General features: G+C 35.0%; 1 protein-coding gene across 1 annotated transcript in view; it reads right to left on the reverse strand.

The window, feature by feature from the left end:
- Window positions 1-2604: 2604 nt before the first annotated feature.
- ANGPT2 (angiopoietin 2) overlaps window positions 2605-16878 on the reverse strand; it is a gene marked incomplete at its 5' end in the record, with an annotated part of 15778 nt that continues 1504 nt past the window's right edge. Inside the window, 5 exons of the mRNA XM_010144235.1 lie at window positions 2605-3324; window positions 5041-5171; window positions 8150-8316; window positions 8840-8941; window positions 15654-15781. Of these exons, the coding sequence (XP_010142537.1) occupies window positions 3164-3324; window positions 5041-5171; window positions 8150-8316; window positions 8840-8941; window positions 15654-15781 (689 nt within the window). The remainder of the gene's footprint in view (window positions 3325-5040; window positions 5172-8149; window positions 8317-8839; window positions 8942-15653; window positions 15782-16878) is intronic.

The following is a 16878-nucleotide window of genomic DNA, read 5'->3' on the forward strand; positions in this document are numbered from 1 at the left end:
ATAAACCCAAAGAAATTAATCATCCATTATAATGTATTTTTTCTAAAAGGAGAAATTTTTTTTTAATATAGCAAATATATTAAGAATGGTAAAACTTAATGTGAAAAAGAAGGAGCGTGTTCTCTTTTTCCTCCCTTTTCTGTACTTCAGATTAAGCTGGTGTGAGCTTTCTGTTTCTTCTCAGACTACCTTGTTTAATAACCAAGTATGCTATCAGTAACAACATGCATAGCATTCTTTGGAAGGGATCCCTGCTGGGGTTTTTGTTTTTTAGATTTGTGTTTACAGTTTTTAGTCCTAAAGCAGAAGTAAGGAGGGCTTGAGAGATGGTGAGAAGATAAAATTGGGGGAGGTTGAGAGAACCAGAATTGCTTGTTTGCAGTTTGCTTCTTTTGTAGGGGATCAAAGTCAGTGTCCAAGGTGATTTTTCCATCACCTTTCCAATCATTCCCTTCTTGAGTCATTCTGGTTTCTTACCGTTACAGATACTTTGTTTTTAAAGAAACGATTATTATTATTTGAGCATGAATGGTGTTTATATTCCCCTTTTTTCTTGCTATTTCTTTTCTGCTTCCTAAGTACTTAGAGAATATGGAAGTGCATTCTAGTTTTATATGCTGTTTATTTGACAGGAAGGAATTAAAAGAAGGGGTTACCTTACTGTTACGTTTTTATTGTTTGTACCAAGTCCAAAGCATTGTTGCAGCCTTCTTTTTCCTACTATTGCTTTCCTTCCAAAATGTCCTCTCATTTTGCTTTGGTGTTTGCAGTTTAAGCTATGCAATCTCATTTAAATAAAATGTAATTTAAAAACATAGCAATTCTAAGATTTTACATTTCTGTTGACAAATTACTCCATTTTACAAAAAAAATTAGTCTCATTAAACAAGTAATTCATTCAGTGTCTGCATTAGTATCTTCAATAACTTTCCCAGAATAGTCATCGAAAAGCTTTAAGCTTTATAAAGACCTTTTTTCCCAGCAAATCTAAACTAGCCATGCAATATTTAACTATTGTTATCATATAATGTTTTCTTACCAAAATGAAGGTTAATGTCAACCAGAAGTTAGCCCTATTTTCCTTTGCCAAGTTGAGTATTCATACTGTGCCAGATTGCATTGTTAGTTTTAAGAAGCTTTTCTTCTTTTTTTCTTTCTTTCTTTTTTTTTTTCTTTTACTATTGGGTTGGATATGGTTATTATGTCAAATATTGGAAGCATTTTCTTCAGTTGTCTGATTAAATCATAGAATGGTTTGGGTTGGGACACCATTCAGTAGACTAGGTTGCTCAAATGAATGCAGTGAAGCAGGAAATACAGTAATCTAGATTTGGCATTTCTATTAAATTTCATAGAATCATAAAATATTTTAGATTAGAAGGGACCTCTTAAGGTTGTCTAGTTCATTGTTGTGCTCCATGGGATTTGTACAGTTCACAGTCATGGTAATAAATGAATAAATCAAAAAGAAAATCCAATTTCCCCAATTCCAACTTGTGTTTGCTGCCTCTTGTCCCACTGCAGTGCACCTCCAAGAAAGGTCTGGCTCTGTGTTCTCTGTGTCTTTGATCAGGCAGATGTAGACAGCAGTAAGGCCGCCCTTCCTTTTCTCCAGGCTGAAAAAGGCTGGCTCTCTTGGCCTCTCTCGGTATGTTGAGTGCCTCTTGGTATGTCTAGCTCCTTTATTAGCTTGCTGGCCATCTGCTAGACTTGCTTTTTATGAAATCTCTTAAAAATTCACGAAAAAAATTATTAATAGTATGGGGTATATATATCCTCACAGGTTTGCTAGGAGAAACAATAAAATATGGAACAGTAATCTTAAATACATTATTTTATGCAACTGTTCAGATGATGACTGTTCATCTACACTCTCTAGGTTTATTTAAAATCAAATAATGAAGTAATATTAGAAGTATTTTTTGTCTCTGCTGCCCTTTAGTAGTGCTGACACATTTTCAGTGAAGAAGAATGATGGTGGTGTGAGTGGTGGGGTTCTCTGACAGCAGCTTTAATGACTGTCAGGTATAAAAAGAAGAGAGTTCTTTCATCTTTCTCAAAATCATTTACAGTTTTTAAGATATAATAGCTTTTGTTAAGTAAGCCTCCAGAAATGTCGTGTCTGAAAAAAAACCCCAACAATATGATCTTCGATAACTTTCAGATTTCTTTTTTCTGTTTTTAAAATGTTGTAATTTGTATCTTAAGTCATGAGTTTAAATTTCATTGTATCATAGAACATGCATATGTTTTTTCAGTTAGGTTATTTTTACAAAGAGCGTAGATGTACTACAGCACTGGGTGCTAACTGATTGTCACAGACAACTGGACATCTAGTGTTAATGCCATTGTCTCAGTTTATAAAATACTGATCAGTTATTTTATAGGTAAAAGAAAAAAGTGCAATTTTCATAAATATATAAAGGAATACATACTATATTGTAATTTGCAGGGATTTAGATAGTAACTGTAATACATACAAACTGAAAGAAATGGTGAATTTTGTACATGGTGTTCCCCAGGAATAAATGCAAAGTACTGAAATGCTATTTGTCCTTTGTTAAATAAAGTTACACAGGCTATTGGAAAAAATCCCTGAATAGATGTAAGAAGTTGTTTAGGAGACTATGGGGGAAAAAGAATATATTCTTTAACTATAGTATTGATCTAATTACAGGACAGTATTTTTTTTTTATGTACACTGAAGGCAAACATGACACAGAGATATAAATAGTTCTATATCTAGTTAAGTGATTTATATTAATGTTTAAAGTTCACTGATGAAGCAAAATGCATATTTCTAAAACTATTTTTCGGTAATTTTTCACATTTCCAGTTATTTACTAACATGTACATAACATAAATGATCGGTAAAATACAGTCTTTAAGTTGTCTGACAGTTTCTTGGATATTCTTTTTATTCAGTCCTTTGGCCAAATTACTGTTATATCAGGTTCATGCTTTAGACTTGTGTCTGGTTGAATAATAGGAGCTTTACCAAGGCTATTGCAATTCAGGAATTACACTGAACTCATCCCTTCAAAACACTAGTGCATGTTTTCTGGGCTGAAAAATGAGACAAGTTGCAGATGTGTGTTTATATGTTTGGCAAATGAAGTCTTTGAAGACTATGCAATACATAATTCACATAATGCAAAAGCATTTAGAAATCTGCTGGTCGAATCATCATAGACGTGGCTTTGAGAGAGTATCCTGAGCCTTTCCAGTAGTACCACTTGATACCGTTGAACTTGTTGTTGTTCTGTCGTAATGGATAATACATTCCGTTGAGGTTAGAAGGACCACATGCATCAAACCACCATCCTGAAAGATAGGAAACAAAGAAAAACATCAGCAGAGGTAATTTTCAAAATTGTATATAAGGACAGTTTGTTGTCCTGTAATGAGGAAGAAATCTAAACCCAATTTTTCTTTCTTATCGGTTGGAGGCGCCTGTATAAAATACTTGCCTTAAATTCATTTCTTTTCTAAATTTATGTATTAACTGTATTTTTGAAGCTTATGTAATGCACTGTAGTTTAAAACTGAGAAGGGAAGGTGTTCAATCCAGTTTAATTTATGATCAGAGGAAACATTTTTGTTGACAAGTCTGAGGACAGAACTCTACTTGAACTATAATGATATTGATTGAGTTGTCTTTGATTTTTGGTAATTGGTAAAATTGGGATGGGGGGTGACGGGTCCCCCAGATTGTGGCTCAGGTCGCTACAGTTGATGGTAGTTTCCACCTTATTTGCCTTCATTATGGTGTGCCATAACCCCTACTTTAAAATCCCCATAGAAAACTATAGCAGTGAGGAAAACATTTATCTGTACACTACAGCCCATTTCTGAGCTTCAGGTGAAGAGAAGTGTATTTCCTTACAACCTTCTAGTAATTTGAGTTACTATTCCACACTGGGAAAGCAATCTTATCAGTAAGAGCTGTGAGATTTCCCTGTTTTCACAGTTATGCGAATACCACTTTCTTTGGCAAAGTCCTGTTCCTCACGGATTTTAATTCCTTTCTTAATTCATTTTAGGGGATTAATTCAGTTATCTGTTTCAGTCCTGTGTGTAGATCATTTCAAAATCTCTGTGCCAAAACTTGGTAAGAACGAAAAGGAGGAAAAAGCAGCCCAAACTTGTTACGTATCCTTATGGTCCTGACCTGTTAGTGGGTCGTAAGGAAAATTTATTTTTATTAATAAGATAATATTTTTATACTGCTGTTATGATGGTGATAATGTGTGTGTTCTGTTTTGCAGGGCAGTAATCCAATTATCCTTTTGGATAAACTGAAGCTGTCTTTTGTCTTGCAACTTGTGCTATAGGGAAACGAACCATTGTTTAACAGATAACAGGAAGAGAAGTCGAATTTACAAAGTAGTTGTTTATACTTCAGAATGTGGAATTCTAGACTGACAAATGAGTGGCTTGTATGGTTCAAGATAAAAATATCACCTGAAACTCCAGTAACTAGTGAACAATCATTAGAAAAATGTAGATATCTCCTATGTGGTGAATCTTTGCCATTTTATAATTATACTGAAATTCAGAATTAAATGCTTGTACCCTTTTGTGGCACATACAGTATAGAGCAGCTTTTGGGGGGTTTCTTCTCCTCTGCATAGTTTGGGAAAGGGTTTGTGCCTTAAGAATCAGGAGCTGTTTCACTGATTAACTGAATCTCTAAAACTGTTTTCCGAGGGGAGTTAAGTGTTTTGATCTCTGAATGTTTTCTCCTTCCTTGGAAGGAGAATCTGCTGTGTCTCTGATTAATTCCACAGTTACAGACTTTTTTGTACCTCAACTTCAGAGACTCTTTTCCCTCCAGTTTTAACTTCTCTTGTTTTACTTTAACCTTTGTCAAGTGATAAAATATTTCATTTGGAGTCACAATACTAGTGTTTCTATCTGTGAGTTTTGGACTTCTTCAATGGTCAAAATTTACTAAGTCAAAATTACAATTACTTATGTTGTAGACCATTTCAGTGCCAATAAAAATAGGAAGACCACGAAACAGAAAAACATTCTTACCTCCTGTTAGCATTTGTGAACATTTGCAAATACATTTGTCATTGTCTGCATCCTTTGTGCTAAAATCATTTCCTGGTTGGCTTATACTACTTATTTTGCCCGCTGTCCCAGTAAGTCCTTTAAGGTAGATCCTGTAGAAGTGAGGAATGGAAAAACAATTATTACGTGGAAGTTAATGGTAGTTGATCTGCAAAATAATGATAGAATAGTTTGCAATAAATATCCTGTTCAAATAGTTCTCTTCAGGCCAATGTATTGTTGTAAGCTGTTTTGCAGCATAATGTTTTCATATGAGCAGAAATGGTCAGCACAATATTCTAATGAACAGCCTCCGAATTTGTAGAGATGACTGTTTTGTTCATGTCCTATTAGTAGAAAATCAGAGCATGTAGATAACTCCTGGAATTTTTCATAAATATCATGCATATCTTAATAGTGTAAGCACATTGTATGCAATTTTTTTTTAATCCAGTTCGAAAGTTTAAACTAAAATTTTTTTTTATTCCTGTTGTCATTAAAACATGGCAATGCAGCATTACAACTTTGCATCTATGGGAGAAAATAGCATTACCTGGACTATTAATTACCTACTAGTAACAGGTATTTTTGCAGTTTCTCAATATTTCCCTTTCCACTTTCCTAATTATTGTTCCCTTTCACATCCTTCACAGATTTATTAGTGTTAAATCATCATGGGTTTTTATGTTTGCTTTAATTGCCTGGCCAGGTAAGCTTTCAGTGAGGCTGCTACTGTTTGGATCTGCTTATACAGGTGTAGATGCAGTATCAGTGGGGAGAAACACAGGGCACCAAACTGGGGAGGCAACTACACAGCTCTTACTGTGTTACCTGGAACTGGAAGGACTTGAACCCTCTGATTCCTCAGTGTCTCTTTGGTGATTGCATTTCTGTATCAAATAGCTCATCCTTCTTAGGGGTATTCTATTTGTTTAAAGAGGAGATCTGACTCTGAGGAGAATTAACTTGGCCCCAGATCAATCTTCATCTTGTATGTACTTGTCTGCTTATGACAGAAATTGTCTTTTGTAGTTTTAAGAGATTCTTTTAACCCATTTTATATTCCCTATTTGAAAATATTAAGAATGAGTGAATTTTTATTCATTTAGGTTGCAAAAGATCACCTCATTACAGATTTTCTAAAAAATCTCTTTCATAAAGTTAAATATTCTGTTTTTTCTTAAGGTGAGTTAGAAATTGGCTTACAGAATTTTGAACATGAAAGGTATTGAAGGTTCCAACTATAACATATGATCCTAGGCTTCATTTGCAAATATCATTTGAAGGATAATGTAAGCAGAGTATTATTCATTTATTAATATTGTTCAGTTTTTAAAAGTATGGGTTAGGATAAGAGAAGGTGAGAGGCCGTGGATGTAAATTGAAGTGAGAGGTTCTGACTGGCTGTCAGGAAAACCTTTTTCACCATGAGGGTAGACAAGCAAGGAGAAGGTTGTGCAGTCTCTGCTTTTGAAGGGTTTCAAGACTCACTGGCTGAAGTCCTGAGCAACCTGGCCTGACCTCATAGCTTTGAGATCAGGAAGTGTGACTCAAGCAAAGTCCATTGAAATCTATCAAATTTCAGTTTTATGGCCCAAATGATAATCTTTCAAGCATTCAGAATGTATTAGTGTCTTGAATGTAATGGAAGATGCTCTTAATTGAGTATTTTCTTAGGTTTTTTCTTTTCATAATGTTAAATACTTTAATGTTAAGTTCTTTAAACCGCTGCATTTTACTAATGCATTCCATGTTTGGCTGCATATTAAAATAAAGTATCTGTTTACAGGCAACCATCTTAGTTTTCAGTAATCATTTTTTAATATTGTAAATGGACGAAAGTAATGACCCATTTTGCAAAGGTTGCCTTTATAAGTATTTTAAAGCAGTGCTTTAAAAAAAAAATCTCTGCTGTAGATTCTGACTGTTTCCAGATGAAAAAATATTTGCTTTGGAGTTGAGACAGCTCTATACTACTAAGGCGTTAAGATCTAATTTTTTGAGACGGGTCGATGCTGATACTTTTGGATTGCTTTACATATAAGACTTGAGTTGAAGTAACAGCATCAGTTCTCTCAGGTGTCCAGTTGACTTTGTTTACAACCAATAGCTAGTTGCTAGAAATCTTGGATAAACTCATCTAAATGTAGACGATTTTTCTGTCTAGTCACCTTAAGCTCCATCATGCTGTAAGATTCTTATAAAGAACCATTTCATGTAGTAGGAAAGCATCTGTTATACTGTAGAGTCTCTAGTTTCTTCTATAACCAATCAAACAGTATCTACTGCATTTACAGAGAGCCTGGAGAATGAAATATGAACTGCCCATCATTCAACTGTGGCTGATGCTGTATCAAAATATATAATACTACGTTACTATTTATTTATACATAAAGAATTTATTTAAAATGTGTATTATTTCCTATTTTAACCAAATATGTAAGAAGAAATCGTGAAGCTTTAAATTTATAGAATAACAGGAACATATGTAATGGGTCCATTAAAAACTGGTGTTTAAATTGACATGTTTGTTGGGGGGTGAGACTGGACATTTGCTATTAGCTTAATTTTCATAAGTAGGAGAGTTATGCTTTGAGAATCCAAGGCAGTGGGTCACAGAAGGAAAAGGTAGCATCATCTCAGTGTGCTCTTGATGGCAACAGGATGGCTCCTACTAGCCACTGACTTAAGTGGTAAAACTCCTGGCAGTATTATTTATCTTAGTTATCCACCTTCCAGAAATGTATTTATTGCAGGGAATCAGGATTTGACAGCAACTGCAGATCAGTTCCTGTTGCCCTGAAGACTGTACACTGCCACCCACTATACTGGCACATGCATCCTATCTTACAGCATACCATCTCTGCACCTTGGTGTGTTACACCCACCCAGGGCGCACTGGTAAAATACACATTCACTCCTTTGGAAAAAAAAATTGATTGTTTTAGGCAATAAGTGGGGAAAAAAGGTTATTTTCTGACTGAACTGAAAAATCATCATAATTTGTATGAAATCAGGTCACGCATCTACACAGTATAGAATGTTTATTTATCAGACCTTTTTTTAATTCAGATCTGATTTTTCTGCTTACCTGTATTTTAGCTCTTCGTTTGCTAGAGAGAAGTGGTCATACAACGAATATGCCTCATTTCCTTCCCAGTCTTTCAGGTATATTTTAAGAACATAACGCTTCTGATTAGTCAGTTGAGAAACAAACTCATTTCCCAGCCAGTACTCCCCAGCAGGATCACCAAATCCCTGTAATTCAAGTTGTATATTTAAATACCTTTGGTTTGTTTTTTCCTTTGAGTCTGACATTATCACTTCACCAGTTTTTCAGTTTAATAGTTTTCAGTCTATCAACTAAGAATTTTACTGAGGTTTATAGATCTGTAATATCTCAGAAGGTTAATGTCAACAAAGACAAACTCGGGAATCTGAAACAGTGAGTCAGTATTACTTAGCAGATTTGGAGCAGTTTCTACTGTTGCCACTAGAAACACAAATATAAGTAACTCAAAAAATGCAGACATATCATGGAACAATTGATTAAAGAAAAGTGAGGTTTCCCTTTAAAAACAAACATCATGCTTGCAAGTCTGCTTCAGCAAACAACTTCTACTACTCTGACATGTTCTGAATGAATATCTAAGGACAAAGACGACACAGATGCAAACTTTTAAAACTTGCTTCCATTCTAAGGATGCTCATACTGTTATTTTATTATATTAGGTTTCAGATAATAATGACTAATATTAAGGCTTCAGAAAACATTGTTTACCATCTTGTACTCTTTCCATGTCCGGTGAAAGTCCACGCTGCCATCTTCACGTCTCTGAATAACTGTCCAACCTCCTCCACCAGTTTCCATGTCGCAGTAGGCCTGTCAGGGTCAGGGTGTAACAGCATAAGTGCATGCATTCATGGGAAAACAAAAATACAAAGCATGTATTTCACAGAATTCTACATAGTGGAAAGTTTTAAAATGTACACATGCAAAATTGTATTAACCTAAAAATGCTGGTGTTCATACTTTCACACAAATTGGTTGTGGCTGTCTACAATAAAAAAATGTGATGTCTCAGGATATCTATCACACTTAAGAGACTACGAACAATGCCTTAAAAACACCTGATAGCTGGTATTAAGCAACAACAAAAAAAAAAATGTTGTAGCTTTGGATTCTATACGTCCCTCTTGAACTGTTATTTTTGGAGTTTCTTGGTGAAATAGCTCCCTTTTTTTTTTTTTGTGAGAGATCCGTTCGCATTTCCCATTGGTTGTCAGAGTATATGTACTGTTAAATTCAGGTAGTGAGCAAACTGAAGTATGTTTTTATTTCTGCTGAAATTGTTAAATGCCTCTGCAGGTGGTCTAACACCATAGTTAAGTGTAGAACAAATAACTATCTGAAAGTTAAATCTTGAAGCATGTTGTTACTTAGACTGCAATGAATATCTTATATTCTAGAACAAGTGACAACTAGTTATTCATAAATTCCAGTTATTCATAAATTATATTTGAGTTTAACGAACTATTGCTAAGCATTTGAAAGAATTGACACATAACAGACAGTTCACTGAACTCAGTTTTAGAATACTCAGTAAATGCATCCCTGGCACAGTAAAATTCAAGTCTATAGGTGACTGGTTCAGTCAGTGTTCTAGATTAAAACAGAGAGTGACTGAGTTTAATAGATGTCTGGTGTATGTTCACTGCAGCATCAGAGATAAAGGTATTACTGAAGCTGCCAATGTACTGGGGAGATGCTGATGGAAAAAATCTTTTGAAAATTTAGAGGGAATTTTGGAGTGATGTTTGGGAGAAATAGGACCAATACTAACTTGAAGAAAAATATCTTAAATTTCTTGTATAAATATTCCTGTTTGGAGAGTTCACAGTTAATGCTCTAAGCTCTCTCATATGGAAGTTTAATCTTTTTTTTTTTTCCACCACTTTCTGCCAAGATACTGAACTAAGTCTTCTCCAGAATTATTTTGCATCTTTGAAAAGTTTTTAAATTATAGGTTTAGTATTAAACTACATTACATTAAACTACAGTAACTCCTAATCTCTATTCTAGATCTTACATCAATTAAGTCCAAGTTGCATCTTCTCTGCCATGGAGCCAAGATTCATTATGAATTTGCATTTTCCTTCATTTAGAAAGTGGCCTCTCAGTGGTCTTCCTTCTTACCAATCTTGTAACTGCTGCTTCTCACTGCCTATAAATGCCTCAAATCATGACTGGATACCACTGAAGCTGTATGTCTTTTTTATTCCCTTCTGTTTGAGACCATCTTATCAGTGTTAGCAATTATCAATTCTTTGAACTATTAGACATCCTGGAAATTCATTGGAAAAGTGTGATTTCAGAGAAGCCAGTTTCCTTCTGTCCTGTGTCTTCTGTGTCATCTTAGGAAGTAAAATGTGCTTCTTACTAAGTGTTTGATACAGTTGGCTGGTTTAGGGTATGCATGTATTTCTGTGTATATGTATTTTACCAGTGTTGTACACACACAGGTATTTATATAAATCAAACAGGGTATTTGCAGTGGAGGCAGTGGCACGCATATTGTACTGTTCAAAGGCATCAGACTTTTGAAGGCAATGAAAGCACTTAGAGCTGCAAATATTAAACATATTAGTGTTCCAACATGCTGTAACACATTGGAAATCCAAAGCAGATACTGTATTTTAAGGTTATCTCTAGACTCTTTGTTCAACAGCAGAGAATTGTTAGATATTCAACTGGAGATTTTTAGGAAAGATAAAAGAAATGAGGAAACGAGTTGGATTAGGGATTACTTGTTAAAGTATGTCATGTGAATGAAATTTAATTGAAAGCAGCAACATTAATTTCCTTTAATGTATGCAGTAGCTTGCACCTCAAAGCCTGGTTTTCGTGGTTTTACTGACCTCTGTACTTAATGACTGGCAATAGTATATAAATTAAATTCAGTAAAACTAAAAATTGCCTTGAAAGGAAAAGCTGAAGATAAGGTATTATAAAAGATGATCAATCTGGTTTACAAAGGTAACTCATGTGATGTGCAATGCATATGTGAAAATTAATTTCCACAGGAAGCTATGAAGAAGGATACTAGGGATGGGCTAAAGCAGATGCAGATATTTTTATTAAGCATCAATACAAGTTAAAATGCTGATGTAACAATAGTCAAATATCTTTGGTTGCAGAGAAAGTTTCTGACTCTGAAGCTTCACCCCGCCGAAAGGACAATATAAGCCGCCACACTGAGAATAGAACTGTTTCACCCTTCTCTGAAATATGTAGCTTTTAACCCCTTGCAGAGGGAGGAAGGTTATCAACTGGAATTATAACTTTGAAGATAAAAATGCCATAAAATAGCACTTTATTTAGTTCTAATGACAAAAATATTCTCAAACAGTGCATGACTATGAATGTCTTACATAAAATATTCCTGTTAACAGCCAGTATCCATTTTGTACATGAATGGTAACACAACTAGCTTTTATAGGCACTACAGACCCTTTGGGATAAATGCTGGGGTACTGCAAATTTCTTCCCAAAGCGAGAAGCAATTTAGGAGGAACTTAAACATGCATTAATAAATTGAAGATGTCCATTAAAATCTCATGTAGATTTTTCATACTAGTAACATCTTTATAAAGTTCATGCAAATGTGGGAATATAGTTTTTCCGCACAAAAAATTTTCACGTCAGTCAACTGTAAGTGCATCTAAAAGATGCCAGTTTTATGGCTTTGGGAAGCGAAATCCTTTTCTTTCCTGAGTGGGAAGTGTGGCACAGGCAAAGGGAATATATCGGTTACATTATCTCCTTCTAGTGTCATAGTAACTGTGTTAGAAGATGAGGAGGTTATTCTGTTTGAGTGTATGGTTTCTAGCCACGGTACTTCATGGTTGCACACTTGCTTCCTTGAACTAGGTGAAAAGTGTGGGTTTTTTTTTTTTTGTTTTTTTTTTTTACCACCTATTAAATATGCATCATACAGTGAAATGTTTTTCCTTTCAGGCTTTAGCCCTCACATATGCACCTTTGCTCAGGAAATCATTCCTTTGCTTTCCAGATCATTTCCACAGAATTAGCTCTCTGACTAAACAAGATGAAAATACTCACTGTAAAACTAGAAACTTCAAATTTACATACACATGTGATTGTTAATTCGGAAAAAATAAAGTCAGTGAAGAAAAATGGTAGTAAAGAGTACAGAAAGAAAATTCATTAAATAAGTTCATTTATGTTTTTTATTTTTTTACTGAAAATATTGAAGTGGTGTATATTCATAAGTAATTTTAAGGATAGAGATAAGCTATTTGGTAAAATTAAGATTAAGGAAAGGATTTGCTTAGTTTAAAATAAATGCAATAAATTGCTGTATCAGTCTGCAGAGGGAACAACTTCATGATGTATGTGAAAGATGAGGGGAGAGGAAGCGTTTATTTGAATTATGTCTTTTTTTAAAAAATTCTTCAGTCTCCAATAAAATGATATGCATATAAGGCTTTCTCTAACATGCATTACTAGAACAGAACTCTTCTGACCTTTCAGCCTAGCTTAGGTTTTCATGTTCAAAAGGAAAAAATGTAACATTTCATAAAACTAGTAAAAATAGATACCAAGATTAGGCAGGCAGCAGGAGTCTTCAAGTAGATGCCAAAAAGAATAAAGATATTAGCCTCTCAAATTACGGCAAATTGGCAGGGTGAATACTTGAATTATCTTGTGAACTCCTTCAGAACTTACAGTTCTAGCAGCTGTAGCACTGTGAGAGCTAAGGTCAGCTGTTTATATTTTTCACCTTCAGCTAAAGATCAGTGAAGTATTTCTGAAAATGCTGTAGTGTGCGTTTAACTAGAAGTAGTCCCCTTCCCAAAGATGGTAAGCATATAAGCTGTGAACAGTCAATCTGATGTCCTCACTATCTAGGAAGTTGACTTTCAAAGGAAGTTATTTTTCTTCTTTTTTCTTGTACATTAGGATATTTGGGGTATAAGTGTTTTCAGACCTATGTTCTGAATGGTAAGGTTCTGGCCGAGTTATCAGGAAGATTATTTTATGTATCAGTTTTTACACCAAAGCAAGTGTGGTTGTCACATCTTTCCAGTGTCCCTTTGCATTACTTTTGCAAAGTAAAGTGGCTTTGCAAACTCTTAACAGTTCTGCATTATGAGGCTCAATGGTTTTGTATCCTGCTATCTCTAGCTCCTAGAGGTGTTACTATGTAAGGATTGCAGTCTTAGTTTCTTTCTTCTGGGGAAAAAAAGGTGTACACGTGGTTTACAATGTTATTTAACCTAATACCAGTTAGCAGCGAAAAAGATAATGATAAGAACTTCTTAAATGCACCCAAACCCCCTCATCTGACCTCTTAACTGTATCAGAGAAGCTACTCATGATCTTTTTTAATGCTTGGGGTTGGAAACAATTAGTGTATGTGTGTATTAGATGTAAGTTCAATGGCATGGGCTCCTTCTGAAATGACTATCTAGTTGTCTGGATGATCGCTTTTTAGGAAAGTTACGCAAAATCGTTTTGTTTGTAAATTCAAACTTGCCCAAATCACTTTCTGCAAGCAAGTTTTGGTTTAAAAGGCCTTGGCTTGGAATGTGTTTCGGTTCTGGGATGAAAATTCTGCTCAACAGGGGTGGAAATGGGTAATTGCTTAGCCACTGCTTCAGTCACTGTTTTAAGACTGGGTGTAATGTGTTTGTGATAGTTGTGGTAACAGCTGAGCTAAAATATATTAGGATCATCCAGACTCAGGTATTCTGCCTGGTTAAGACCAGGAGGTTAATCAGTTCAGGTGAGTGCTGTAAACATGAAGCTATTGACTTTTCATGAGTTTGCCTCTGCCATTTTTCCTTGTGTCAGCAGTCTTTTGCTCTGTTTTTAAAAGGCCCTAGGTTTTGTGCCAGTGTAGAACAGGAAAGCTCGAAAGCTTGAAAATATTGATGGAATTAAATAATTGTTTTCCTCTCAGCTCTTGTATGCAATTCTTTAGTTTTGGATTATGGTGGGAGGCAAATTAGCAAGGCAGGATCAGTGACAGATTACACAGAAGTTGTTTATAAGCCTGTTGAGAGGTCAGAAGGTGTTACAAGAGGAAAAGACAAAAACATAAACAGCAGTGCAGACTTTTGGCAAATAAAAAAGGTCATTCTGTTTCCTGGTCCTAGTGGCCATCTACATCATAAACAGCTGAAATGGTGTAAGGTGTTGATTATCCCTAAACGTTCACTTCCCTTGACAACACCTCTTATGCATTTGTCTGTGTATAAAAAATCTGCATCACATTAAAACTTCTTAGTCCTAGACTATTCCAAAGGAAAACCAGCCTCTTCTTTATTTTTCCCCAAGAGAAGCAGGCTATAGATATCACCACTTCTCTACGTGATATCTACAAACATTGCACGGTTTATGTATTGCATTTTATAGATCCTACCCAAATTAATTGTTTTATTTCCTTTAGTTGAAAGCTTTGTAAGAGTAAATATCACAAAGTTTAGCCTGGGCTAGATGAAGTTCTGGCACTTCAAAGACTAGCCACTGGTGAACTCGATTTCTAAACCTTTGCTGTCAAAATTTGGGAAAAAAATGCTTTCTCTGTCAGAGTTTTACCAGCTACTTTTGCACACGTGCCCTTACTTTTCTCTGTTTCTGTATGTTTTCTGTTAGGTTTTTTTTCTTCCCAAGTATTACTGACATAATAAAGTAGAGCCTTAGGAATTCCATAAAATACTTTCTTCCTTGTAAGGATAAGTCTACAGTATGAAATTATAAAATAAAAACATTAGAAAATTATTTAGTGAGTGTCTAAGAAATATATTAAGCATTTTAGTTTATATTCAAATGTCCCTTAGCCTCCTCAGCCTGTTGTGTCTGAAAAGTTGAAAACAAACGCTCTTCATTTGAGCCCCGCTCCTCAGAATGCTCACTGCAGCTTTTGGTTCTTTATCCTCACAGTCCACCCAGGACTTTTCTCCCTTTCAGAATTTATTTATAGTATAATTCAGATGAAACAATCTGAAGCTTTTCATTTTATTTATTTCAGTATATGGAGCATCTCTGTCAGGCATCCCGTGTTTCATTCACTGAGTGCCTTTTTTAGCTCAAGGTAACTTCTACAGGGGTATGGTGTACTGTGTTAAGTTAAATTAACGTTGAAACACCTTTCAGTTAAACACATGAGCGGGAAAAATCATCCATAAAGGGAATTTAAACTGATCTTGTGAAACCACTGCAAGCTCTCACCTCTTATTTAAAGCAGAGCAGTATTGGCCAGAAATGTTCTCTCTGTTACCCACCTTCAGTTGTGCTGATCTAATTGCTAACCTAATTGTAACAGAATGCCCTTAAAAGTCTGCATAACGAAGCACTGGAACCCATAGGTCAAGTGAGCTAAGATTTCATCTGAAGGACTTTCTTCTTCCTGTAGGATACCAAGATCTATAAGTGATAAAACAGTCGTTAAAAGCCACAGTTAGTAATAAACTTCATTATTAACTAGCCTTTAAAATAGTATCTTTACCAGATCAAATAACTTTTTAACACACAGTATGCCTAGGTAGCACTTTTATCGCCATCCTACCTTCTTTTCTTGTACAGTGTTTGGAACTGTTAAAGTGTAGATTCCACTTGTTGTCAGTCCAGATTTGAAAGCTTCTGCACAATCTTTGAAGCTGATTTGCTCCTCTTTAGCTATGAAGTTGTTCTTAGCTGTTAAAAATACAATAGAAATTGAAGGCATTAAGAGGAGACTTAGTTACTTAGAAGCAATTGATGTACTCAGCTTTAAGCTTTGCAGTTCAGAAAAGGATGCGTGGTCCTGAAAGAAATGACAGATCAAGGTATTAATTATGTGTGTTGTTACTTTATATTCTATAGAGACATTATTCTGATATGAGCGTGATAGATTGAAAATTGCTGTATTATTATATGCTGAATAAGAAAACTTAGTATATAGCATCTCATTCCGTAGAACAATTTCTGCTTCCATTCTTTGCCTTTGCTGGACTCTTACATGCGTTACAACCTCTGTATGCATTAACTACTGTTGCAAACACATCTAACTGACAACTGATTATATTAATCATGACCTTTGGCCAATACTCTAAATTGTGAAATCTAATGTAATAGTTATGAAATCTTTTATAATACAGCTGAATGGAATAACAACTTTCAGAAATTTTTAGCTAGTTTTTTTGCCCCTGTGCTAAGGAGGAACAACTTTGTATGTACCAAGCTGAGGCTTGGTAGCTCAGCTCAACCCACTAAGGATACATTCCTTCTGGAATTCATTTGTGTAAAAAATACATTTTAATATGCCTTAGCTTTCTTATTTTACAGAACAATCTGAGGGTCATCTTTTTGTTCAGCTCTTTATTAACTATGGAGGTTGGAATTCCCTGGCATTTTGCCTGCTGACTGATATTTTATATTTGACCTTTTTAGGGTTGGTTCTGTGTATTTTCCCTTTTAATTTAATCTAACAAGCACAAACAGTTACTACAAACTTTTAGGTGGCATATAAATACGTGCTTATATTACAGTTGCTTGTTGTGTTCTTTTTAGCTTGCTTATTCGTTATTCACCTGTTTACATGCTTTGCCTTAAATATAAAAATAACACGTTCAGTGTTTTAATTGCTTTTCCACACTCCATTGTTTGTATACTATCTTAGAAGCTTTCCCTGCTAATTTTGTCTTTTTGGCAAACATTCATTATTTTTTCCACTCTGGGTTTAACAGTGTTGTAGCCAGCATGACTTTGACTTGTTTACTTACTTGTGCACTAGCATAGCAGATAACATCAGC

This window comes from Buceros rhinoceros, unplaced genomic scaffold, assembly GCF_000710305.1.
Source record: "Buceros rhinoceros silvestris isolate BGI_N320 unplaced genomic scaffold, ASM71030v1 scaffold31999, whole genome shotgun sequence".
Classification (NCBI taxonomy): Eukaryota; Metazoa; Chordata; class Aves; order Bucerotiformes; family Bucerotidae; genus Buceros; species Buceros rhinoceros.